This window comes from Cottoperca gobio, chromosome 9, assembly GCF_900634415.1.
Source record: "Cottoperca gobio chromosome 9, fCotGob3.1, whole genome shotgun sequence".
In the NCBI taxonomy this organism is placed as follows: domain Eukaryota; kingdom Metazoa; phylum Chordata; class Actinopteri; order Perciformes; family Bovichtidae; genus Cottoperca; species Cottoperca gobio.
Genome location: NC_041363.1, coordinates 19,629,104 through 19,656,734, shown reverse-complemented (window position 1 = coordinate 19,656,734; position 27,631 = coordinate 19,629,104). Strand labels below are relative to the sequence as shown.

General features: G+C 38.6%; 3 protein-coding genes across 4 annotated transcripts; 2 read left to right on the top strand and 1 right to left on the bottom strand.

Annotated features, from left to right (window-relative positions):
• Positions 1-1,295: 1,295 nt before the first annotated feature.
• On the top strand, positions 1,296-13,257 carry LOC115013819 (hemicentin-2-like). Its single transcript, XM_029440343.1, has 14 exons — positions 1,296-1,393; positions 4,941-5,097; positions 5,246-5,397; positions 5,551-5,704; positions 6,653-6,845; positions 7,064-7,158; positions 7,754-7,940; positions 8,126-8,261; positions 8,336-8,460; positions 10,606-10,724; positions 11,534-11,701; positions 11,891-12,004; positions 12,180-12,232; positions 12,531-13,257. Exons 2-14 carry the CDS (start codon positions 4,953-4,955, stop codon positions 12,678-12,680), a joined length of 1,791 nt encoding a protein of 596 aa, XP_029296203.1. The 5' UTR covers positions 1,296-1,393; positions 4,941-4,952; the 3' UTR covers positions 12,681-13,257.
• Positions 13,258-14,071: 814 nt separating this feature from the next.
• On the top strand, positions 14,072-18,024 carry LOC115013100 (uncharacterized). Of its 2 annotated transcripts, none has more exons than XM_029439098.1 (5): positions 14,072-14,702; positions 14,812-14,966; positions 15,642-15,711; positions 15,796-15,997; positions 16,341-18,024. In XM_029439098.1, the coding sequence occupies exons 1-5, from the start codon at positions 14,386-14,388 to the stop codon at positions 16,833-16,835; spliced, it is 1,239 nt and encodes a 412-aa protein (XP_029294958.1). In that variant the 5' UTR covers positions 14,072-14,385; the 3' UTR covers positions 16,836-18,024. The 2 variants fall into 2 exon arrangements, with proteins under 2 accessions (XP_029294958.1, XP_029294957.1); XM_029439097.1 differs by having other exon boundaries at positions 14,812-15,023.
• A 1,180-nt stretch (positions 18,025-19,204) lies between these two features.
• Positions 19,205-27,064, bottom strand: ptgs1 (prostaglandin-endoperoxide synthase 1). Its single transcript, XM_029439085.1, has 11 exons — positions 26,918-27,064; positions 26,755-26,832; positions 25,529-25,645; positions 24,535-24,675; positions 23,938-24,081; positions 23,685-23,866; positions 23,476-23,559; positions 22,653-22,893; positions 21,704-21,990; positions 20,670-20,817; positions 19,205-19,985 (listed from the first exon to the last, which is right to left on the bottom strand). Exons 1-11 carry the CDS (start codon positions 26,922-26,924, stop codon positions 19,636-19,638), a joined length of 1,779 nt encoding a protein of 592 aa, XP_029294945.1. The 5' UTR covers positions 26,925-27,064; the 3' UTR covers positions 19,205-19,635.
• Positions 27,065-27,631: the final 567 nt, after the last annotated feature.

The following is a 27,631-nucleotide window of genomic DNA, read 5'->3' as shown; positions in this document are numbered from 1 at the left end:
CACCTCCTTTAGTGGATTTATGTGTTTGATGTTGTCCCGAATCCAACAATACTACATTTCGCCTGCTGAATCAGTCTTTGTCTGCTTAATTAAAATGACCCTTCCTGCATAGATTATAAATCGGTGCATTTGTACTTTAATTACCATTTGATTATGCTGAAAGGATTGTCGATTTACATTTGCAAGGACTTCATCTGGCCCCAGTAGACATGTAGCAAGTCCACAGTGTGTTAGCTGCAGCCATGCGTGTGAGTAAGTGAGACAGAGGCCAATGCTCCTGCATCTGTACGCTTCTCCCCTTTTGATAAAGCTCACAAGATAAAAGACAGTCACGCTAGCAGCTCTGTGAAGCTGTTCTTAGGCACACTAGTGCTTTAAGATAGCTACTAATATCAGCATGCTAACATGCTCACAATAACAATACTAACATGCTGACGTTTTACAGATATAATATTAGCCATTTTCACCGTCTTAGTTTAGCATGTTAGCATGCTAACATGCCATCAAGACTCAACAGAAAGCAAGCTGAAATTCTCTTGCTGACAGCTGTAGTTTGTTTGGAATCAGCCTTTTGGATACAAGTAAATGATCTGACTTAAAGAAAACAATGATTTTAATATGAGTTGAGTGACCTGTTTTCTTTTACATTGAAATATTTACAGTCATACTAAAGAGCCACCTTCCTAAATGCTTGTCCTCAAAGGCTCTCCATAGATTGATTGAGTGTTGGTTCAGAAGTCATTATTATCCCCGATTAACCTACATTTATACCAGAACTTGACTGGCTGCACAAGTTGGGATAAACAGGGACAGAAATCCTTGCAGCCAGGTTCCAAAATCTTCTAGAAAGCCTTTTCCAAACAGTGGAGGCTGTTGTAGCAGCAGATTACGGCAATGCCCAATTGTTTTAGAATGAGATTTTCAACAAATACTTTCATGGGTCCACCTACTTTTGTAGTAGTGTTTGCAGAGGTCCAGACACATAGCCTACTGTGTGGAAAGAGACATTTGAATCAACGGCTTGAAACATACAGTGCTGTATATAAACACTAATTGCAATTAGTGGGCACTGGGTTTCACAATTGAATGTATCGCTTTGTGAGGAGAGTGCATTTTATACAATTTTGTTTCTGTTTTCTGTCTAAATTGCTTCATTACTGCTGTTGGCTTTGAATGAGAATGTGTGTGTGCATGTGTGTGACTGAAGGGGGGGGGGGGGGGGTAGAGGTTGTCTAGCACATGCGTGCGGCTGTTGCTTGTTGTCCTCTCCCAGCTGTAAGCTCTGTAAATGCAGAACAGAGGTTGTGCACAGACTTCAGACGGACAGAAACTGACTGAAGACTAATTGACTGATTGCAAAGCAACAGAGAAACAATCCTTGGACCCGTGTAGAGTAAGTATCATTACTTTATAGTCTTTTAATGGAGCAGATAAAAATGTGAACGTGAACATCTTGTGAAAATAGCATTAAAATCCTTAAAATCCACTTATAATTCAGTGTTGTGTGCTGTGTTTAATTAGCTGTTAATAGTTTTTGTTTCTCAATCATATGCAAAAGCTCATCTTGTTGCACGACACACACTTAATAGAAACCAGCACTGAATTTGTATTTCATTTGTTTATCTGTTGAATGCATGCAAGCAGTTTACAGAGCTTAATATATTCTTTGCTGTTATGCTAACAGTAGTAGTAGTAGTAGTAGTAGTAGTAGTAGTAGTAGTAGTAGTAGTAGTAGTGTGGATATTCATCAGGACGAAGAGGAGAGGGACTGCAAATCAGGAGAAGCTGTACTGTTTCCAAATGTTGTTCCTGAGTACCCTTTACAATAAAACAAAAACAACAAAAATAATACTAGACAATGTTTATAGGAAATAAAATAAAAGAGTAATTCAAATTCTATCTTATGTACTATTAACAAATACAAATAACAGTATAAACAGCCAAATAGCTATCTTTTGGAGAAGAAGTGTAGTAGTGCCATATTTAAATGTAAATGATTATAGTGAAATACATTTTAAACATTACTTTTTTATCAATGATGCTTTGAAAAAAAGCCAAAAGCAAAACCTTCAATGAATAGTTTTTATGTCACTTGAACTCGACACTGAAAGAAAATGAATGGTGATTTGCTTTTAAAGAATTAAAAATAGAAGAACAGTCTTCTAAAAAAATAAAATGTAATCGCTGTCCAACAATCATCTTAGATGCTGGGGATGAAGTTAAGGTTATGGACGTTCAGAAATAAATTCTAACTACAGATTACTGATGTGACAATCTGAAGTGCTACATTCAGACTGAACATTGACATTTCATTGTATTTTATTTGATAATTTCAGCATTATTTGAAGACTACAACAATGAATATAGCAGTGTGCTGAGCTTTAAGTTTTGCCACTTGTATATTATCACACATTGCAAGGCAATAGGCTGGATTACATTCAGTCGTGACACAAATTCAACATCTCCACTCATTGTTTTATTCAACTTAGAGTTTAAGCAAATAGACAATTTGACAATCTGTATTAAAAGAAAGAGCACACAAGGCTGTGTGTGGGCTAAAGACATCGTAATGACATGCTAAACAGTGTAAATGATCTGTTGTGAGTAAAACAAATACACACCCACAGGCTCTCAGCATTATGTGAGAATAACCAGCCACTAGCTCTGCTGAACCAATCAAGCAATTCAGGGATGTGTTTAGTGATGACTAATGTCTGAAATCAAGGTGTTTTATTTGCCTTCTTCGTTGGTTCAAGCATGTCATCACTGGTGGGAATTTGGTTAAACTATTTCTACCATGTTTTTATTTCATTTGTATTTATTTTCTACACATTTTCACACCTTTTGATTTATTTTGTCCTCCGAAAGCAAACCATAATGACATTTATAATGTGATGATATTTTTTACATTAAACCTCAATAGTGAAGATCTGATGCTTCACTGTTGAGTGGGTAATAGTGTTAGTAATATAATACAATTCTAAAGTAATCTTGGGGTAGAGGCTATTGTCTAAGAACAAATCATATTGTCTACAAGTTGTTTATTCATTAATATTTAAAAAAGAGGAATACATACAATTGTAACATCTAACTATATTTAAGCATGTAAGACCAGGAAAAGACTGAATTTAAGTTTCAATATGAATTTCCATACAATAAGTGCGTTTCCATCCATTTGTCTTTTTGAAAAGTTGAAATTTCAATATTAAAACATCAGATCTGTGAGGACCGATTAGGAAACAGTAGAATCCATAAAATTAAATCATGAAGCAAATATTAATCCCGTATTTTCATCACTTATTCTACATTGTTTGAGGCCTAATTACGCCATTTTATTGCATTAGCATTAGCGCCACCAGCTGTTTATGCCCAACTCCTAATATGTGCACAGGGATAGTGGATGAGAACCCACATTCATTTTCTTCTGCTGATTTTTTGGTAAAGTTGGTTTAATGTGCGTTACAGTTGTCTGAAAACCTGGCTATGTCTCCTTTTGATAATAACATTTTGGTTAAATTTGCTCAACTGATGCATTTAATACAAAACATTTATTTATGTTTCCCTCCGGTTTCTCTGTGCAACCCTCGCTTTCTTGCAAAAAAGCACACTGAACCATTTAACCTTCATAGTTACACTTTAATATTTAACCCTTTAATGATAAATGAGCCTCTTGTGATCAAAATATGTTTTTGGCATGTTGCCCTTCAATATCCCCTCATATTTACTTGTGCAAATTCAGCATTGCCTATGCAACATTTATGGCACGTTCAAACAATAAAGGATCAACCCTTACATGGTCATATTGAGGATCATGAAAGCCTATGTGATCAGACGGGTAGCTTTCCTTGCAGAGGACCAATAACTGATCTTCATAGTACAAAGCTCCGCAGCCTCTTTTCATGTCACTTTCATTGAGTGGAGGACCACAGTGCGAGCGCTATAAAGTGGCTGGGCCCATTCAAGGGACTGAAGAGGACAAAGCTGAGCTCGCTGCTGGTGCCACAGACTCACTACCAAAATAGGAATTAAGCAAAGGGGTAAAGGAGGGGAGGGCATTAAGAGCAAGAGAGAGAGAGAGAGAGAGAGAGAGAGAGAGAGAGAGAGAGAGAGAGAGAGAGAGAGAGAGAGAGAGAGAAATGTTAAATTAATCTGCTGAATACATTTGCTAGAAACTGATCAAAAGTGAATCTATGCAAACAGCAGCTTCAGTGGAGTTGAAATGACAGCTGTTGTATAGGATGAGGTAATGTTTTATTAAGTGTTTAAGAGAAAAATTAATAACTTATAGTCTTATTTTCCAATCATGCTTCAGACTTAAGATCACTGGGTTTAAATTTGGGTAAACGTAGCACCAAATCATTTTGCTGTTGGGTTACATACCCGGACTAAAATATGGTATGGTTGCTGTTATAATCTACTCTAGCTATTAAGCTTTTAAATGACATGTCACTATTTGCGTCAGATGTTTAGTAATGGTGTTCTTTGCCATTTTGAATGTCATATGCACATGGTTTTGTATAACTAACAAGGCATTTGTGTGTTCGTACAACCTGAGCTTGCTGCATCTAACATTGGGTCAAAATAATCCGATTTTACTTTGAAACCAAAACAGTGATATAAAGATAAGCTAAAACCAATATGCATATTGATCAAAACTGGGAAAACACATAACCCAACGATATTTAGTGTGTGATAAACTATTCTGATCAAAATCAATGTAATTGTTACACTAGAAGTATTGTCCTTACCAGGGTGTGTGGCTTTTAAAAACAGTGCTATAGAGCTGATGAACAAGCGTAACCCATTAAATAACATTTATTTGCTCCTGTACCTCTTTGTCTGAAACTTGACCATACGCAGTACACAGTTCATGACATAGAGCATGTAACTACATTGTTATAGAGAAGGGACATGCCTGTTATGTGTGCACTTCCCCCCAGCTGACACCATGGATGAAGCCGTATGGTGGTTTCCTCATGCCTCTCCGGAAGCTCTGCAGTAGGATCTGTGTTAGTGTCTCCATCTGGACACTCCCACAGATGGCTTCCCACCTCTACTTAGTCTTCCTGTCCAGTTTGGCAGTTTCATCCAAACTGGGTGAGTCCATGTACCTTTGTATTTATTGTAACTCCAACCACTAGATGTTCACCATCCCTTCACATCGTGCATGGTATCAACAGAAAGATTCACGATCATCTGATTTAATCTGGTAACGTCCATTTTCTATTACCATGGTGTGTTCCAGGTTTGGAGGATGTTTTCTTCAGCCCCCAGGACCAGACAGTCAGAGAAGGAAAGGGAGTTTTCTTGCAGTGTGTGTCAGGGGAAAGTTCACCTCCTGCAAGCATCACCTGGCTCAAAGATGGGACACTGGTCACAAGAGGGAGACACATCCAGGTGAGCACTGATGCAGCTTCAGACTGATTCATTCAATGGATCTGAACAGCTTGTTATAACCGAATACCACTTCCCTGTAGGAAGGCGTTTTATTTTACCTTTTGACCCAGATGTATTGTTACTGTATGCTTCAAACTGTGTTTTCCTTGTTAGGGTGAATATGGAGGTGGTAACCAGAAGAAGGCTTCAGGCACTCTGCATCTTCTCAACGTAACATTAGAGGACGAAGGGATTTACATTTGTGTCACACACAATCCTTCACTGAACATCAGCAAGAAGAGCAAGCCGGCTAAACTAACTGTGCAGGGTCAGTCCATGTTTTTGTTTATTACTCTTATATTTGTCAATTCATAACGGCAAGTCATCATTTTATGTCTGATTCATCAAGAATAAACACCAAATGTCACAAAACGATTATAATTTCCGTGATAATTTCGTAATAATCGTGCATTCAATAATTCCTCTTCCTTCAATGCAAGAGTTTTATTCATAAGTATTGAAACATTGCAGAATTAGGCAGCTCACTAGGATTACAAAAATGTTGCTTTAATTGAAAATATCTCAAACTTATTTGGAAGCAAGACAAATAATGAATTCCCAATTGAAAGATTTTTATTATTTATTTTTATTTGACTTTTTGACTTTCATTTATTCATTCAACATGTATTTATACTTGAGAGATCATTGAGGGGTGACTCTCATTTACGATGACATCGAGTCAATAACAATAACAAAAACAACAAAACAACAACAAAGAGAGAAAAGGAGGCAATACCATTGTACAACAATAAAAGCCATTCAAACTTTCAGATAAGGAAAATAATCTGATAGATAATGTAGATGTAAATGAATTGATTTCAAGGAGGTGCTGTGTTGTCAGGTATATGTCAGGTGCACTCGAATTAAAAGCATTTTTTCCAAGTTTAGGCCGAGCTCGTGAAACATGTGTCTGCTAAAACCAATCTGAGTGACGAAGCAATTCTGAAAGGGCTTTATAGATGGTCACGTCTCTCTTGTATAAAATACAGTGTTGTGTAGCATAGACATCAACTGTAATAAATCTGAAGGCAGAGTCCAGACGTTTAAGAGATGAAGAGGATGCGTGCTTATAAATCACCGCAGTCCAAGACGGCCTCAACAACGATTTCCTACAAAACGTGGGAAGTGTTTTCCAACACCCGGTGCTACATTAAATGACTTATTTGAATATATTTTCTGCAGTGGGGCTAATATCTTAAAGCGTTGTCACTTGCAGGGGTCCCGCGAAGGCTGCAGATCATCCAGGGCCCTCACAGCATCACTGTTGCTATGGGAACAGAGGTCTCCATGCACTGTGCTGTCCGTGGCTTCCCTGTTCCCATGGTGCACTGGTTCAAAGACGGCTGCCTCCTGTCGAACTGCTCGGCCTCGTTCAGCCTCCAGAACAATGGACAGCTGCTCACATTCAGGTCCAACACTGCACGGGACCAGAGGAATATTAATTCTTTATTGTTAAATTGTGAAACAAGAACTATTCACTATAAAAAAGACAATTATTTAACATTGAGTTTGTTCAGGAACAAGTACAATATATATCGTTAGTAACAAGTTGTGATCTACACGTATTGGAGCTTTTATAGTCCTGCCAGACTGAATTTAAAGTCTCATTTCTGGCTTTGTTCTGCAGGAACGTGAGCAGAGAGTACGAAGGCTCGTATCACTGTGAAGCATCCAACCACAATGAGTCCATCAGGTCGCAGCCGGCCTTCCTACTTCCAGCCGGTACTGTGTGCCAACATCTGCAGTAAACTAAAATGTTAAATGTCAAAGAAAATTAACACGAATAAAACATGTTCACAGTATGTGAACTGCCTTGTTAAAACAAATAAGATTGTGGCCAATTGAATGACTAGTTTATATTTCAGACCACATATTATTGTTCCACCACATTAGCTTCTGCTTCTGACTGAAACACTACTTTGTTAAATGAAATTATTAATTGTATTATTATTTAGTCCTTATGTCATTGAACTCTTTTTAAAAATAGTTTTACTTATTTTATAATATAGATATTCAGTAATCTGTGACTCTTTTTATAAATCTCTCTTTATGTTTTTCTTTTGTCTGGTTTTTGTCCAGTTAAATCAAAATCAATCAAATCAAATCCAATAACAGTTTGAAACATTCTTTGGCTCCTCCATAATAACAGGGAAAGAAACACAAACTGAATCACAGATAGTAAATTAAATGAATGAGAAAGATTTGGGGACTTTACAGTATAATCCTCTTTTTGTATTCTTGAGGTTAACTGTGAAGAGTACATACGTAGTAGGATCGTCACACGTATACTTAAGTGACCCACGTGTTGTGTTTCCAGAGATGGACTGGAGTTTCGTCCAGCAGCCGGTAAACCTGACGGTGAATAGGGGAGACAATGTTACAGTCACCTGCAGACCTCCATACAGCAGACCAGCAGCACAGGTGTCCTGGTTCAAAAACAACCAACTTCTCTCTCCCACAGCTCATCACACTGTGCTGCCCAGTGGAGACCTCTTCTTCCACAGGTATACAGTATATATATATGTATTTATGTTTGGTTTGTTTTAGTACATTGGTGTACTGTAGTTTAGAAAGTGACAATATGCAATATTCCTGCTACTAACAGCCTACTGTAAATTCCTTTGATCTTCACCAAATGTCATGCTTTCAAACTTTCTACAAGTGTATGTCTTGATTTTATTCTCTGCAGTGTCCAGGAGAAGGACAGTGGGATTTACTTCTGCAGGGCCTCCAACATCCACCTTCAAAGATTTCTCACTTCTAGAAGAGCGATCCTGACTGTGCTGGGTATGACTTTACAAAAGACCCACCACACCCACTGGCCAGTCAAACTTTAGCTTCATCTCGTCGTACCTTTCTTTTCCTGGCAGCCCCTCCGTCAGTGAAACTGTGGCCCCAGGTGTTGACGGTGCCTGTGGGTGCTCGGGTGGTGCTGGACTGTGAGGTGTCCGGTCACCCTCTACCCTCCATCAGCTGGGTAAAGAGAGGCCACTCAAAGCAGACTGGAGGAAAGCTGGTTTTGGGGTATGCATAACGTGTTGGTAACTTTATTGAAAAGGAAAGACATTTAATAAATTGTTCTGTTTGTAACCCCTTTTTGCTCACCAGAGGTGGAAGAAGTAATCCAAGCCTTTACTTAAGTATAAGTAACAATACCACAGTGTAAAATAACTCTGTTACTAGTAAAAGTCCTGCATTCAAAATTCTACTTAGTAAAATACACAAGTGTTACCAGTAAAATGTACTTAAAATAATTCAAAGTAAAAATACTTACTATGCAAAATGTCCCCTTTCAGATCATTCATGGCCCCAAAATATGATATATATATGTTTTATCTTATGCACCCAAGATGTTAATTCGTACAGTGTACACACAAGTTATAGTTATGTGCTACAAGATAATAAAATAAAACAGTTCTGTTGCAGGGCATATATCATATAGCATATATATATATATATATATATATATATATATATATATATATATATATATATATATATATATATATATCTTATAAGTATGTGGGTCTAACTGAAAACACCTCTGAGGGTATTTGGTAAAATCAAGGTAACTACTCCTGTAAAATAAATGTAGTGGAGTACAAAGTAAAATAAGTATAAGTGTAAAATGCTATAAATTGGATTCACTTAAAGGAATATTAATCAAAATGATCATTTGTAAATCAATTACTCAAACTTTATTTTTCTGGTATTCCTCCACGGTGAGAGAAGAATCCAAAAACTGAGAAAAGTCTTGATGAAGTGACATAAATGGGGGCCACGTTTAACAACAGTTCAGCATGAACAGTCTCCCACTTGCGCAGGCGCGCTACTCATTACATCACATTGCAGTTCATTTAGCTGACGCTTTTGTCCAAAGCGGCTTACAAAAAGTGCAAACAATCATGGAGATACAACTCCCAACAGCAAGAATCTTGTAAGTACAATAGCTTCAAATAGGTATAATCGTTTAAGTGAACACTGTCTTCAAATAAGCCAATTTGAAGTGCAACAACATAAGTGCAACATACAGAAACAATAGAATACAAATTCAACTATTAGCTATAAATAAGCCAAAACAATATAAGTGCAAAAATATATAAGTGTTATTTTGTTTTCTTCATTCGCCGAGGTGCAGTTGAAACAGGTGAGTTTTCAGTCTGTGACGGAAGGTGTGAAGACTTTCTGCTGTCGACGCAGGTCGACGCAGAGCGAAGTGAACGCGCTGGGGTGTATTGTTTGACCTTGGCCTGGATTTAGGAAGGGGCTGATCCATTCACAGCACGGTAGGCCAGCACCAGAGTCTTGAAGCAGATTCAGGACACCACTGGTAGCCAGTGAAGGGAGCGGAGAAGCGGTGTAGTGTGGGAGAACTTGGGTAGATTGAAGACCAGTGGGCTGCTGCATTCTGGATGAGCTGTAGAGGTCGAATGGCACATGCAGGCAGTCCAGCGAGGAAGGAGTTGCAGTAGTCAAGGCGTGAGATGACAAGAGCCTGAACAAGAACCTGCGTCGCCTTCTGAGTCAGTAGGGGGCGTATCCTCCTGATGTTGTACAGAGTGCATCTGCAGGAGTGGGTTGTTGCAGCGATGTTGGCACTGAAGGACAGTTGGTCGTCCAGTGTCACACCCAGATTCCTTGCAGTCCGAGTCGGGGAAACAACAGAGGTGCCGATGTTAATGGTAAGGTCTTGGATGGGAGAGCCCTTACCTGGAAGGAAAAGGAGCTCGGTCTTGTCAAGGTTGAGTTTCAAGTGATGTGCGGCCATCCACCGAGAGATATCAGCCAGACAAGCCGAGATCTGTGCCTCCACCAAGTACTGTTTATGCAGTGTTTTAAATACAAAGGTTTTGGCTAAAATGCATGTGTTTGGGAAGTAGTGAGCATACAACTGTATCAATGAGACTTGGATTATACTGCACCAGTTGTGTGAGAGTTTGTAAACGGATGTTTTGATAGTTTTTGGATTCTCCTTTTACCGTGGTTCAAGTTCAAAGTAACAAAGGGTGAGGAATTCATATACAAATGATTATTTTGGCGGTGAAGTTTTCATTTAGGTAAAGTACAAGTACCTCGAAATTGTACTTAAGTACAGTAGTTGAGTAAATGTACTTAATTTTTTCCCACCAACAAACAACGAATATGACCATTTACCTCTTTCTCATACAGATTGAGAAATGCCACTCTCTACATCGACTCAGCCCGGAGCTACGATGAGGGAGTGTATGTGTGCGAGGCCTCCAACACTCTGGGCCACAGCCGCAACACAGCAATGCTGAGAGTTGCTGGTAATTTTTACACAAACTTAATTGCAATGTAATTTAACAACTAATCCTCAAATTAAGTCAAGTCAAGTCAGCACCATGTGAAACTGACTTTTGTGGCATAAAGATTACCAAATGTCATACAACACCTGAGGTAACATTACAATTGTTGAGACACCATTATAGTTCTCACTCTCAATCTTGTTGTGAACACTTTCAGGGTGGGGAGTATTCACTGTATACAGCTCATTGCTACTCAGTAAAGTCTGTATTCAAAAACAACGTGCATAGCTTTAACTTGAACGCAGACCACATGAAGGTAACTATAATATTGTTGGGGACAGAAATAGGCTGTGCCCTTAATAGTCAATATTCCATATACTTCAAGTATTTACAAAAAAACGTGAAGTGGGACAGTGCATATCATTATAGTTTTGGAATGTAAATGTAAAACAGTGTTGTCCTCTTATTGTGATAGAGGAAAATCTGCTCTATCTTCTTTGTGGAAGCAAAATAAGTCAAATACATTACATTTCTCCACGTTATACTATGTTGAACTTCACAAACCTCTTAAAAAGACAATGTGACATTGTACTAAATTGCCTTTTGTGTACAAAACAATTGTCAAGTGGCACAAAATGGTATTTCCTTGCACAAAATGTTTTCCAAATGTCACAAAAGTGTATTATTTTCTCCAAATTGGTACAATAATGATATTGTAATTATGTTGAAATGGTGCCAATTTCATTTTCTTCATCTTATAAAGCGGTACTACTTTTTATTTTGCCCTAATAGGCAGAAAATGACTTAATTTTCCTTTTTCCTCATCCCAGTGAGTCCCATCATAGTGACCTTTGTAGGTCAGGTGAGCTGCAGGATCGGGGCTTCAGCGGTTCTTCCTTGCAGGGCTGTAGGGATTCTGCCCATCACATATAACTGGACCAGGGGCAGAGCAGAGACACAGTCCCCCATCAATCCCATTGAGGACGGACACATTGATGGTGAGTCCAAAAGTGTGATTGGAGACATTTTTTATTTTTTCATCAGGTTTTTCATTGGAAGAACAAACACGAATAGGAATATTGATAGAATTGGAAACACTCTTGAACTTTAATCTACCAAAAACTACACTGGATGTGAATAAGTTTCAGCTCTGTGATGTATTACTTGTCATGTTGTGGTCCGTCCAGAAGATGGAGCTCTGCATATTTCCAGTGTGCAGTATTCTGATATAGGGGAATATTACTGTACTGCTGAGAACCGAGCAGGACGACATCAGAGACGTACCAGACTCACTGTCACAGGTATATCTTGACATCATTTCACTGAGAAAAATACGTTATATTACTAAAAACATACATGAAGTATTTTTACTTTGAGGTGTAAATACAGTATATAGCTATACGTCAATATGTACCCCATATGCACAAGTTTATTTTTCTAGTTTCTATTGTCTTTCATGCTGTCCTCTGTCCTAAGCTGAACATCGTCCAGCTGATAGAGGCAGGCAGACAAGACTGGTTTTGTCTGCTGTGAGTAATGACGTTGTAGAAATATTTGCTTTGGCTTGTGTGGTGACATTGTTTGGCTCCCAAATCAGTGTTCAGACTTTAAGTCCAGTTTTCATGTGTCATCTCTGTCCAGAAGCTGTGAAATATTCTTGATTGTGCGTCCTCTTTGCAACTTTACATGCAGGGAATTTCCATCACTGCTCTGATATTTGTGGCTTTTTAACTGCTTAGTACTTGTTTCGTGGCTCTAATATAATTTTGTTTTGGTGTAATGTTTGTTGTGCCTGTCCTGAAACTAAGAGTCTTTCATATTTTCTAGAGCACCAACACTATCAAAGAACTGCCAGTATCCCAATCCAGTGACTCTATGGCTGAGCAACATCTTGAGACAACACATCATCCACATGTACAGGAACAGCATAATGAGCCCACATGTATGTACTTAGAGAAAAACTTCTATAGATTATGATAACATTTTACTCATCAAAGTAATTGGTGAGATCTTGTACAGGCTGAAAACAACAGAGACAGCCGAAGGCAACTGTCAGGTAGCCAAGCCATCATTACCATTAGCAAGCTTATGTGCCAACACAGCTGTTAGCTAACAGTACAATGTTACCTTTTAGATTTTACTTTAAAAAGTGTTACAGTGAAACATTTATGTCTGTAATTATTACTGAAAACTGTGTCTTATTGTTGCTTTTACTATTTTTTTCCAGGCATTTGTGTTGCGCTTTTCTTTTCTGATTAATTTCTCTCACAGCACGAAGTAGACAAGCTTGCAAAGCTATCAACGATTAGCCCACAGATGCCTTTGGCTGTCTCCATCGATTATGTGACCCCCGCGTTGTAGGTTGTAGTGGTCCATTGAGAGTAAAAACTGTGCACAGACTTCAGCTTTACCCTAGCCTACTTACCGGAATTGTGCTCAATGATGATTTTCCTAAGAAGTGATTGACATTTCAAGTGCACTCACGTGAAAGCTAATCCTACAACACAGTATGCTTTTTTACAACCTGATAACTTACTGCAAATTGCTCATGTTTGTTGCCCATTGGACCTATTTTTTCTTTTAGCAAAAGTGCTGTCCGATTAAGCCATTACTTTGGTGAGTTAATGTTAGTTAGAACTGATGTTTGGAGCTACAGAAATAAAACCTAAGTTGTAAAAAGTCATATTTTCTCTGTTAAATAACTTTTTTAAATATATATATACTTCCAGGCTCCTTATCACACTGTGATGCTACAACAAACAGAGCTCTTACATTGCCTACATTCTCAAGGGGAGCAGTGGCTGAGCTAAAGATGCCACCACGATCACTTGGCCGTCTTTTACAGCACCGCCTGAGTCAGCCAACAACAAATCCAACCCAGCCGTTAGTCACACAGATGCAGCCTCCTATGTTGCCACCTCCTCCACGTCCAAACTTCCAGTCAATAGATCATCACACTCAACTGCAGCAGACTAGTGCTCCTCTTTTGATTTCAAATAGTGAACCACCAATAACACACAGCCAGATGTCAGTAGTCACCAGTGAAGTTTTGGGTACAACCCTTCAATATCTACTCACTGAAAGTCCATCCCATTTGACATTAACATCATCACCTTCACCATTTCTGCATCAAGTCAGTGACAAATTGTTGATAGAGCCTGATTCTCAGGGCACTAACATCAATGCTGTGTCTCAAGATAGTCAAACCATACAGCCCTTCACTGAGACGTCCAACCTTTCATTTGGTGGACCCTTTGGCTTTCTCAAAATGGATTCACCGACTCCAACACAAAGTCCCATAACCCAAACTAAGACGAGCCATTCTGGTTTAGTCACGCAATCTTCTGCTTCACAGGCTGAGCTGCACGAAACTCAAACACACCAGCTGGTTACAAAAAGTAAATTATACCAATCCTACCATGAGCCAACCTCAACCCAGATTTCTCAAACCAAACACGAGCACCAAGGTCAACATCTACACCAGAAAACACATCTGCAGCCTTCATCAACCATCTCACAAATATCTAAATCTGATCCTCATCAAACATTTGCTCAAAGTCTTTTTCCAAAGTTCCATCTTGAGTTGTCGACAATCCCGCAGTATCTGCCGTCCACACAACTTCCAACTTCTCCAGTCTCAAAGCCTCAACAATACCAACTTCACAGTCAACCAAATTCAACCATGTCTACACTTCCTCAATCATCTCCAACACAACATCCACTGCTCCACTCACAATCTCCTCTACCACACACAAAAACGTTTCCGCTCCAACACAGAAATCAGACTTCCATCTCAACCATCCAGCAGACCAATGATCCTTCAACTCTGGACCCTGAGATTCCTGTTGTCCATCGGGTCAACATGTCCGGCCAGGTACAGCTAAATACTAGCCAGTTAGGTGACCCAGTTAAATCAGCCAAATCAGGCAATGACACAGAGCTTACTGAATCGCTGAAGAGGAACACCTCCCAATCACCTATGACCAGCAATGATCCCAGGTAGGTCAGAATAAAATATGGTCAAGTGATGGAGATGGAGTTTGTACAGAGTGTGGATTTTCTTTTAAAGCAGCAAGATTTCACTTTAGTTTTGTGTTCTCCACTACAGAGTAACACAGCAGTCTCCATCATGGCTGCCCTTGCTGGAGAAACATGACATCCCCATCGTGGTGGGAGTGGGTGTATCTCTGGCCTTCATCTTCATCACTGTTACATTCTATTCAGTAGTCCAGAAGAACGAAGCTGCACCAACAAGCCGAGCAGGTCAGAGATCCTCAGCAGCATCAAATGTCAGCACACCTATTTCACATTCTGATCATGGTAAACTTCCCACAAATCCTTATTCTTCAAGAAATAGTTTGACATTTTGGGAAATATACTTATTCTCTTTAAATATGAAAATTGATACCACTCTCGTGTCTATTTGTTTAAGGGGAACCTCATTCACTTAATAATACTGCAAATGTGGAAAAAAAACGTGTATCAAGTATTTTGTGGTTGCAGATAAATAAAGAAGACTACAAGTTTGAAAATAAAAGGAATCTGAGGGTGTGCAGAAAGAAATAAGTGAGGTCACCAGACCTCTGTGGCCCGCTCCTCACCTGCTTCAGAATAGAGGCTCTAGACTACATTAGCCGTTTACTAGCATAACACTCCAGAACTGTTGGCTGTCCAGTTGCATTGTTGGTAATGTAGTTTACATGTTTCTGTTGTATCAATTTTCTTTTCTTTAGTTTGAACTGTTCATAGTTAGTTCAACAATGTTATATTCGATGCTTTACTAAATTGGCGGAGTGCTTAGCAGCTGGTTAGCTTAAGACAAAAATCTAAAAATGTAAAAAATCTGAGTGGTGTCAATCTTCTTTCCACCAGAAAGCGAATAAAGCATATTTACCAAAATGTCCAACTATTCCTTTAAAATGTAAATGTCTTTGACAGCTCAGAGGAATCTAGGTGTCCCGATACGACACACTGAATGTCGAGCTGCAGGACGTACATATGACAATAGGTAAATAACTATTTTACAGGACAAAGAACTGCATGAGATGAGGCCTTGCAAGTGATCTCTCTGAGTGCTGTGTTTCTTTTACAGAGCCTTTGAAGATGATGACTGTGTGGCAGTGATTGAGCAGAGCCCAAATACATCAGACACCCGAGCCCGGCCCCCAGGACTGAGCCTGGTCACGGTGCAGATGGAACCCACATTTGATGATCTTCAGGAGGACACACAACCTGCTCTCGACGATCACTCAGTCACTGTAGAGACTTATCCTGAGCCCATTCTTGACACGAAGGTTTGATAACACAGAAACACCTGACCGAAAATGTGTCCAGGAATAGTTTTTTCTCAAATTTTTAGGAAAATGTAGGTTTTGAGCAGATTGAAACAACAGGGAAGCACTGTGGTAGCACAGAAAAGTAAATCTGACACATTTCCTCAAGTGGTGTGACACAATGAAAAACATAGCAGTGACACGTCGTCTAGTGCCACCCTTTGCCTCACTAAAGAGGTAAAACAGCAACGCTGGAGTTTTCTGATGTGTAATTAGAATTAGAAACCTTCATGGTGCCATCAGGCCTGTTGCCCTTATTTTATCAATCATTTAAGTGATCGTTGTTATCATTATGCCATTTCAGATTGATCCAGCTCTGGACGAGGAGAAGGGCAGCAGTTTGTCGCAGCCCAGCATCCAGCTACAGTGTGCTGAGGACTGGACCAGTAACAGAGGAGACAACCGCTGCAGCCCATGTCACAATGCCTTGCCTCCCCCATCATCCTTACCCTCCTGTTCACCTTCCCCCTCTCCACCATGCAGACGTGAGGAGGGCCTGCGCTCCTCATTAACCCTGCAAAGTGCGGAGGCATGTGGAGCACCCATCCACCACAGCCTCAGCATCTCACATGGCAACCCTCCCTTGCTTCTTTCTCACCATGTCTCCTTGGGCCTCACTACGGTGGCAGTAGATGTCCATTTTTACCCAGCAACCACTGCTTCGATGACAGTAGGCACTAGCACTCATATCAATTCAGTTTCTAATTCCACTTCAGTGGCTGCACCTCTGTTCAGTTCCCCGTTAGTTAGCAGTCAGTCGAATGACCAATCGACTGCCAGATTTCATCAGTTTAAGTAGCAACAGATTGAGGCATCAGGTCTACGATATCCTCATATAACTAACTCAAGTTCAATATAAGTCATCAAAAATATTTTATAATTTTACAGGAGAAAAGAGAGGGATCTAAAAAATATATTTCTACATATATCTGGCATAGCATTTAGCACAGGGCCACAGGATTAGAACTTCAAAAATATATTTGGCTGCTCTAAAGACTAAAATACACTGTTTACTGCGTATTTAGAGCAGCCTGGACGTCATTAACTTAGCTTATCATAGAGACTGAAGGCAGATGGTAACGGCTGGCCTGGCACCTAACAACTCATCTGTATTCTTTGTTGAATCTGTACACTAACGGAAATGTAGAAAACTGACAATTTGGGGTTTCAGAGGGATTCATAGCGTAACCATTTCTTAAGCAAACAACAGTTTATCTGTTCATCTGTGCAGCATCTTTGCTGCTCTCAACTGTTTGCCAAGATATCTTATTAGATTGCGAAACTCCTCATAAAAGAACAACTTGTTGTTTTCTGTTTTTGTACAGATTAAACAAATAAGATACATCATGTTACTTACTATCACTAACTGTTTCCACCTGCCTTCAGTCTTCATGCTAAGCTAGGCTTACTGCCTCCCGGCTCTGTACTTAACACACAGACATAAGAAAGTGGTTTGGAATTGTTGACTTATTCCCAAAATGCTGAACTATTCCTTTTTCCTTTCCTTTTTTTGTTTGTTTTAAGTGAAACTATGGGGCTTACACAGTCTGTATAAACATCCAGATCTTTTTGTAAATATGCATTTCATAGCTTTAGCACAGCACTTTCTGTATTACTCCCTGTGGTTACTTATGGTTAATTATTATGTTGCAGTTTGACTTTAGTACAGGTTACTTCTGAATACAACTACTCGTCTTGCTTTTATTTTACTTTTGAAACATGAAAGAGAAAATGTACATGTGTAGTATTCATTTTGTATTATTAGTTATATAGGATTTCACTCTGATTCATATTGTGTTATTGGTTATGTTTTAAGTACAGTAAGACTTAAATGTGTTGTACAGTATTGACTTCTTTAGTGAAACAGCCAAGGATACTTTGTCACAAAACACTATTTGTTTGTTTCAGTGACCTGCTTATTCTCTTATATCAAGCTACTTGACTGTTAACACCTTTTTGAAGAGGAGCTGTAACAATAAACATTTAGACAATACAACAGTATACAAAGTATTTTGTGATATTTCTGCACGTAACTCAGGCATGGCATGTGAACCTTATTTTCGACATAAAGTCTCCAAGTAAAACACGTTAGTTGCTGCACTACATTTAAAGCATTAACTGTAACCATGTGCTCCGAACCTGCATCACTTTACTTCCTGTAGCAGTGTCTACTCATAAATCATTTCACATGCTAGACATGCTAGACATACAGGCTACTAGTGTTTTACATTGATGGGTATATATTAATTGTGTAGTTGCGATATTTTGTTGAGGAAGAGCTCTGTTGGACTTCATGCCAACCAAAATGAGACACATCTCACAGTTGAGACACAAAGGTTCCACCACAACATAGTTGTGCTTTGTACACCCCTTTTTGCAAATAAAAGTACTTTAAATTCAATATACTAATTCTATACTAACAGGTACAGGTAATAAATTAAGGTGAATGCCAGTGATGGAAGAAATATTCCGATGATTTACTTAAGTAAAAGTAGCAATACAACAATGCAATAAAGTAAAAAAGCATTTTCAGCTAAATTTACTCAATGTTGTTACATTCCACCACATGGGACTGCATGTAGGAATGACAGAATATAATATAATAATAATAATAATAATAATAATAATAATAATAATAATAATAATAATAATAATAATAATAATAATAATAATAATAATAATAATAATAATAATAATAACACAAGTGTCACTAAAGTCAGTATCCTCTGGGGATCATGAATGTTTGTAAGCATTGTAATTATGTATGAAAAGCAAGGGCACACACACACACACACACACACACACACACACACACACACACACACACACACACACACACACACACAGACACACACACACACACACACAGGTTCAACTCCCAGTAGTGGTTTTTGGTCATGAGAGCCGACTCACCTGGCAGAGTTAGCAGGAGGGAAGCCAGTGAGGGATCTAGTCTGTGTTGTTGCATTACAGAATCAGACTGGTTTGATCGTCACCCCTTCTTCGTGCAGAGATGCTCTTTAGCAAGGCACTTTAAACCCAAATGCCCCAGTATATATTATTTCATAATTTCAACATTTTCTTTTGTACAGATTTTAAACATTCATGCAATTTTAACCAAAATGAGACGTGTTTCTGCTATTATGCAACAAGAATGACTGCAGATCATTACTTTTTATAATTCATGAACATTTTTTATTTTTGGGCATTTTAACATACATTGAATTAACTCTCTTCTTTGAACAAAGTATTTGTGCAGTAATGTTCGTTATTTTGTGGACTTCAAGAAGATATAGTGACATAATACCTTTACTCTGAAAAGAAGAGGGAAAAATACACACAGAAAAACACCATTACCAAATTAAAATACATTTCCATGGTACGCCAGAGGAAACTATGGAACTTGTCAGCTGGGTTTTCAGGAGGTAGACCTGCTTTAATGCAAAGTATGTAATTCGCTGCAGGCAGGATTAAAACCACTAAATTAGCACTTGTACCATTAAAATCTCCGTTATGAGAACAACTTGCAACACATTGATAACTATATGTCCCCCACAGTCTGTATAGTAATAGACTGATTGAGATGAATGCAACATTAATTAAAGTTCAGTAGTTGTTGTCCTCGGTTTCGTCTCTTCCTCATTTTGTGGAACACGGAAGTCCACGTATGGACACCACTTGGTGTTGAGGCACACCAGCTTCTTCAGAGTGGAAGTTTTGACGATATTGAAGCCCGTCTCTCCACCAAAGGTGCTGGGCTTCCAGTACTGAGGGGAGCAGATAGGGTTTCCCATTAAGCCTTTCAGGGAGAAGGGAGCACCCATCTCCACCATGCTCTCCCCAAATAGACTGTTAGGACGTGTTTTCTCCAGCAGGACGCCAGGGTAGAACTCCAGAGCATCTATGTCACCATAGAGCTCCTCTAAACCTCTGGCCATTTCTATGTCATCTGTTTGGAAAAGAGAAAACATCTGTTAAACTATACCCTCATGTTACACCATAGACCGTCTGTGTCACACAGGGATTTTTAATTGAATGTCTTTTTCCTCCCTCTTCAAAAACACAATGTCCTAAACTCCTCTCAAGTATAACTATTGTTTTAAGTTTTGATCCGCGCTAGCAGCACAGCTCTAGTGATGGCAATATCTCTCAGTCAGCCACTTTGGTCCAGACTGAAATGCCTCATGAACTTTCAGTTAAACTTTGGTTTATATTAAACACCTGTAAAACTAATGACCTTCCCATCAGCCTCTGCCACACTTTACTGTACAATAAAATATAAAAAATAAAGTTACTTGACATAATAACAAAAAGTGATTCTCAGTCTTCCAATGCTGTTGTATATATTGTCTCTCACTGATCTGAAGAAAGTAGTACAAAGAAAGTGGACTTTGTGATAGCTATATTCATATTCTTACAGAATGAACAAGTTACAACATAAAAAGCTTAATCATTGAATTGATCATGTTATTTTCTTTCCTGAAGTAATTTTACAACCAACTGTATGCAACAAATGAATCAGTTTAAATCAAGTATACATTATGTATTACCCATAGAGTCTATGGTAATACCCCATACAAATATGAAGGATTAAAACTTTTTCAAAGGCAGTTACAATATTATTCCTGCTTACCAGTAAATTCATCAAAAGAGGTGTATGGCTTTAGGTTAAACTTCTTTCTGTATTCATTAAAGGGCTGCACACGTGTTGCTCGAGACTCTCTGATGACCATTTCTGACACTTTGAGCACAACCACATGAGAGTTGCGACCTCCACCTATCTGAAGACAGAGACAAAAAAGGTTCTGAAATAATGAGCTGTTAGTAAAAAAACTAACGTTGGCAGGAAACAACACACTTCAAATTTAGCAAACAGAACTAAAGCGTTGCATGCACAAGAAAGATGTCAGAGAATATTTTCTCTCATTTGATTTTCAGAAGTGATTGTGAGGGGAAGTCTGCTTTAATGTTGATGAATTAAACACAGTGGTTGAGTGGTTAGAAATACGTGTCCTGTGTCACATGTTTCATCATCCCTGTAGTCTGCATGAAGATCCTCAGCAGACGAATCATGCAAAAGGGTTTCCTCATATAACATGCTCTGTTTTATTTCTAGGTTTATGGTATAGTCACTACTGAATAAGTCTGGCTATTCTGAAATATCATCATTTAGCAAGTGAGTGGTATTATACTTGTTATATGTATATAACAATATAATATTAATATATTGACAATAGTCTTTACAGCATTTCCTGTGATATATTTATGTATCTACTGTGGTAACTGTCGGCCTGATGAATCAGAACATTGTCATCAACCATTTATAACACAGATTTGATTCTTCTACCTGTAAGTGTTAACTGTTTATTTTGCAGTTATCTGAATCACATCAATTCATCATAAGCTTTCGGTGATAGAAGAAAGTATTCAGATCCTTTGCTTAATTTTAAAAGTAACTAACAATAGCTTAGGGATAAATAAGTGGAGTAAAAAGTGCGATACTCTGAAATGTAGTAGAATTATAAAGTAACATTAAATGTAAATGCTCAAGTAAAGTACATATACCTCAAAAGTGTAATTTAGTACAGTGCATGTATTTAGTTACTTTCATCTATTTTTGCCACCAACTGTAGATTCCCGTATAATCAGTGGACGGTGCTTATCTACCTGTCCTGCAGGTTGTTGGGAGAAGGCATCCACCATTTTCTCCACCCCGTAGTGCATGAGGAGGGAGGTGTTGTAAATAAACTGGGAGTACGGAATTTCGTCTCCATCGATGAGGAAGCTGTCAGGCATCAGCGGGTGCCAGTGGTAGAGGTGGGCGAACTCCAGAGAGATGCGGTTGCTGTACTGGAAGCGCGAGTTGAAGAGCAGGGTGGGATCGAATTTCAGGTTCAGCAGGTAGCCACTGAGGTGCTGCACGTACTCCTCTATTATAATGTTGATGATCTCTCCTGGGGGACAAACACAAAAATGTCATCACTTGATGTCACACACTGAGCCAAACAATCAACGATTAGTCAATGAATCGATTAGTTGACTGACAGAAAATTGATGGGCATCAACTATGTTGATAATCGACTAAACATGTTAGTCATTTTGTAAATGGGAGACTTTGGGGCCTTTCTTGGTCTTAAATTATCGTAATTGTAACAACGTTGGGATTTGGACTGTTGGTCGGACAATACAAGACACTTGAAGAAGTCACTTCAGACACTTTCGAACACAGAGATACTGCCAAAAAGAGAGTGAGACCTGGTGCTGTTGGGAATGAATTACAATAGGCTATAATATGTTTGAATATATTTCTTGATTTTCCCCTGATGGTCGGAATAATTGGCTAAATTCGTCGCTAGTAGTAGACTCTGAGTGAAAACGGAAAGCATTCTGGTTGACTTTGCAACAGCACCGGCAACAATATTACCACTTGGAGACGTTCTTTCACAAACCCATTAACGGTAAAAAAAAACAACCGTCAAAATGTATTTCATTTAGATTAATATATACATATATATATATAATATATATTTTTTCAATCATTCTGTTACAGAGACAGAAGATTTTCAGATTCTTAGACTTAAAGAGATTTAAACTGTAAAGTTCCTGATGCCCTCACCAATGATGATGAATCTGGCTGTCTGGAAGAGCTGCTCATCGTCCCAGGTGGGATGTTCTGCCTTCAGGATGTCACAGACTCTGTTATGCTCCCTCAGCCATATGGTGGCGTACATGGTGAGGCCCGGCAGGAGGCCAAACAACTCCTGACCCATGACCAGACGCTTCTCTGGAGGGAAGTCTTTAGGATACACCATGTGCACCTCTGATACTGTAGGAAGGTGCATCTCACCTTTTACTAACTGTGAAAAAAGAGAGAGAAGTATATTGAAGGGTTGATTCTGAGCTGTTTAATCTTTTGAATACCCCATTTTCTTTACTAGCCTAATTCTTACCATGATTAGCTTTTTTGTGCACAGGTCATAGTAGACTTGTGAATATCATGCTGGTGGTGAAAGTACTACTATACAGCCACCGTGAAGCAGAGTGGCTTTAAGATAAAGATGGTTAGAGGAAGTTCCCTATCAAACCCTGAGCATGTCAAAGGCACGATAACGTGCTGTCAAAGTGAACGATAGGATCGTGTCTTTAACCACTTTATCACTATCGCTCTTATTTGGAAAATGTCAAACAAAAGTTTACAAAAGTTGGGATGACACAGGAAATAAAAGTTATACTTTAGATATACATAAGTGGTGGTTTATAAAATACCACATACCGAACCTTTAGGAAAGATTGTGTAATAACGGAAATAACAAAAAAAAAGACATTTTTGGTGTTATGTAATTTGCCTTCTTGTTGAGAGTTAGAAAAGATTGTTGCCACCCTCAAACATGTGAGTATGAGTATGAATCTACTCGTCTAACTCGCTATTTCTTTATTACCTGATATTTCAGCTTTCCGTCTTTATGAAGACGGAGTTGAAGCTGTCGCATCAGGTTGTCGCCATAGATATTGTTCGCATCTACCTGGACAGAGGAAAATACATAAATCTGTCAATAAATTAAATAGTCAAACACATTTACAACCAAGAAATTATGAAAGAGACATAAGGTTGTTCTTGCTGAACACAGACTGTCAGTGTGCATCTCACCCCATGTCCTAAAGCCTTCGTGAAGCCACCTTGAACTTCCTGGTTTGTCTTGAAAAACTGATGAGTGAAGTGTTGCGCCATGAAGGCAAACATCAGATTGGTTCCCTGGGGGTCCGGCCTGAACCTCTTTCTCTTAAAAAACCTCTCGGCCAACACTTTGGGATCAGGAAGCTCAGGTTTACCTGTAGAGAAAGGAACATTTAAATATGTCCTCAGGAGCACAAACGTCTGTGTGTAGCTGTGCAGGTCTCACCTTTAGTTCCCATCGGCAAAGGGCAGTCTTCAGGTACAGGAGGGAGCAGACGGGTGTAGTAGGACATGTTTGAGTAGGACTCCCAGTTGAGGTATCCATATTTGCTATTGTAAGTTGGAGGGCTTGGAATAAGGTCGCTTCTGGCTTTGGGAAAAGGTGACAAAATGTAGTTTATGACTTATTTATGTTATATATATTTGTTATGTTTGCTGGTTCATTGGAATTAATGAACCACTATGTTTGGACAATTAATTCTCATATAAGTAGCCTGAAGTTCTTAAGGGAACAGGGATAAGACTGGTGGTGATAAACTATGTTTAGTTTAGTTTAGTTTATTTGATATAGACGTCACAGTGGCATTAGACTTGTAACATATATTTATGCACAAGGACCAGATGCACTGTGTTAAGCCTGAGCTCTGTAGTTTATTTCTACTCATCACTCATTCATACCGTCCTGCAGCTATAAATACTCACTACTAGCAAACCAAATGTGTATACATCCACAGCTGACAACAGTCCCCAACAAATGTGTTTACTCCTGCTTGAGTGATGTTTGCTAAAAACCACAGTGCCAGGCTTGAAGCTTTTCACCTACCCGTCAGCACTATTCTCATGAATGTGTCTCGCAGGAAAGAGCTGTTGACGAGGTCCCAGAACCAGGGGAAGTGTGTGAGGAAGAAGTGAACTGACGCAGGACTCGGCTTCAGCATGAGACAAACTCTGGTCCAGAGCTCCGCTACACACAAAGACCAAGAACAAATATTGTTTGTATCACTTCAAACATTCAAACATTCCTTTGGCCGGTCTTTATCTTCCTGCAAAATGATTCTTGCTTAATGTTTTTAGTTTTGTAGTTTTAAGGTGGTGGAGGTTTAGGGTCCTGCATTGACCTTCTGCAAATGATCTGCAGGGCATCTGCAGCAACATTTATTTATTAACAACTTATACATATTTACATCTGTGGACTTTATGGATTTAGTAAAAAAAACAACGTTAATTATTATTATTTTAACATTTATAACTGCAGATGACTTATTCATTTTTGCTGTTGGTTTATTAGAAAGTGCAAAACGTGTTATTTATTACACATGATTAATGACTTATTAACATGTATAACTGTAGACTTAATGAGTTATTACAAAATGAGACATTATTGAACATTTAATATTGTTGAAACATTTAGAATGTTTCTGGGAGTACAGAGAATAGCACAACTATTGTCCCTTTATCAACCTGCTAGTAAATACTTCCTTCTTCTTATTTCTTCCTTCTTTGAAAGGTTTCTGAATTTTATTATATGATCACAAGCTGAAAAATGAACACCAGTAGTTTAAACTTTGGTGTTCGAGCACTATTATCGCTGTTCTCAGTGCTGTGCACAGAGTCTGTAAGAGCAGATGCAGATAAAACAGGAGGAGAATTATAGTGCACAAGTTTGTTGTTAGCGTAATGTTTGGATGGAGGGAAAATTTGCACATTAAGGTGGCACTGGAGCTAACAGGGAAGTTGACCAGACTTTTAAAAGAACCAACACCCAGATGTCGACATGCAGATTTATGTCCAAAATACAAAATCTTTTTCCTACTTACGAACAGTGCAGTTGTCTCCATTGAAGCCAGTGCTGGTGCAGTCACATTTATAGCGATCTGCACCAAACCTCACACACACTCCTGAGTTCTGACAGGGGTAGTGGCAACAGGGATTCACTGCAAACAAAATAAATGTTATCTTACTTTCTAAGAATTGAAGAAAGAAAAGAAAAGAAAAGTGGTATAATGTAGCTCCTGCTGAACTAAATGACGGTCCAGATGGTGTATTGACTCAGAACAATACTGAAACGAGAGAAAAACATAGACAACCTGAAAGTATTGCTTTCATTTACATATAGTTGTGCGTGTTAAACATGTCTTACATTAAATCTTACACTTTAAAGCTAAAATCAACCATAATCTCTTAATGACTCACTTATCACTTCCCCAAAAATGTAACCGGCAGTGGCCTAAGTGGGAATACTCATAAATAGCGGTTAATAAGTGTTTTGCATAGCTTTTTTGACAGTAAACAGTCTCTTCACAGAAATCCGTTTACTAAATTAGGACTTCACTACTTCTGGGTAAAAAGTAGTGGCTGCCTAACACCCTAACCACCTCCCCTATATCTTTAACACTCTGTCATTGTGATACTTCCTGTCCTCCCTTCATACTTGCAGAAGTTTAACAAGATAATGAGCCAGTGCAGCTTTTACGTTCTTATTTAGCTGTGAATAAAAGGATAGATAAGTGTGAGTGTGAAAAATATTTAGGTTTCTAAAAGAAGAACGTGTACGAATGCATGCACTTGTTTCAAATAGTACTGATGTGTTGACGTTATGTAGATCTTGATCTTTACCAGGAAGGCCAAGAATGCAGATCCATATTTAGATTGAGTTACTTACAGAATAGAACATATATAAAATACTTTTTCAAACTATTTCCCTTTTGTCTGTTCTGCATTACATTTTTTAAGTTGTACTGCACCAAAGTCCCTTACATGGTGGCTTAAATTGAAATGCATGTCTATATATACATAGTCATTTATCCATTCAGGGAAAGAGCCAATCCCAGCATGCACTGGACAATGCGGGACCAAGAATTACCCTGGACTTTCCTCTTTGTCTTGAACTTGAATTTGCACTAATTGCACATTTACACTATCTCAGTTTTGTACTATAAGCTTGATAAGAAAGAAAGACAAATCTATGTATCATAAAATGCTCTAATATTCTAACTACCATAACCTAAAACCAAATGATCCGTCCAAACGTTAAACTGCTCACCAACGCTTGAGTCACCAGCACATGAGCAGCTCTCCAGCAGCAACAGGTTGATAAAGCAGATGGAGAAGATGCAAAACTCTATAAAAGAAAAAGTTATATTAACAGGGTGTAAAAACATCAAATTCACTCAGCAGGTGTTTCATTTAATAAATTGAGGACTCACCTTTCATGATTCCCAAACGTGGATCGTTCTGTAAAGGCTCAAAATTAAATTAGAGTTTTCTAAAAGTGTTTGTTCAAAGTGTTATTGTGTTTCTCAAAAGTAATTTGAGAGACGTGGGTCGTCTTCTCTCTGCATCACAACCCACAGGCCTATATATAGTCTAACTGGCTTTTAACATCAGTTAAAGAGAATGGGCGGTAACACAGTTTCCTCTACTTCCTATATGTAGTCTGCAAAATGTTTTAAAGAAAGTCTGCTGCAACTGGCACCAAATCATTTGGATTTCATCATCTTTAACCAGAACTGGTCGACAAATGTTTCTCAGGATTGTGTTGGAAGCTCTCTAGTCTAGTGTGTAAAAACTTCTTTCTTCAAATGATGAACATGATTGTTTTGCATGTGTCATTAAAATCATTGCAGCGAAAGGAAACATTTCAAAGTGCTCTATCTCCACCTGCTGGCAAATTAATATATCATCCAAGACTTTACTTGTTAGAAAAAGGTTATTTAGGTCATTAAAAGCAACTGAGTTTTACAAAAATGACTAAATATCCCAGTAACACTAAATGGACTTTGTCACTGGACACCCTCATTTCAATTGAGTATTTCCATTTCATTCTATGTTATACTTCTACTCTTCTACAATTCAGATGCAAACATGGACTTTGTACTCCTCTACATTTATAATTGACCTTTAGTTACTCTGAAGATCCA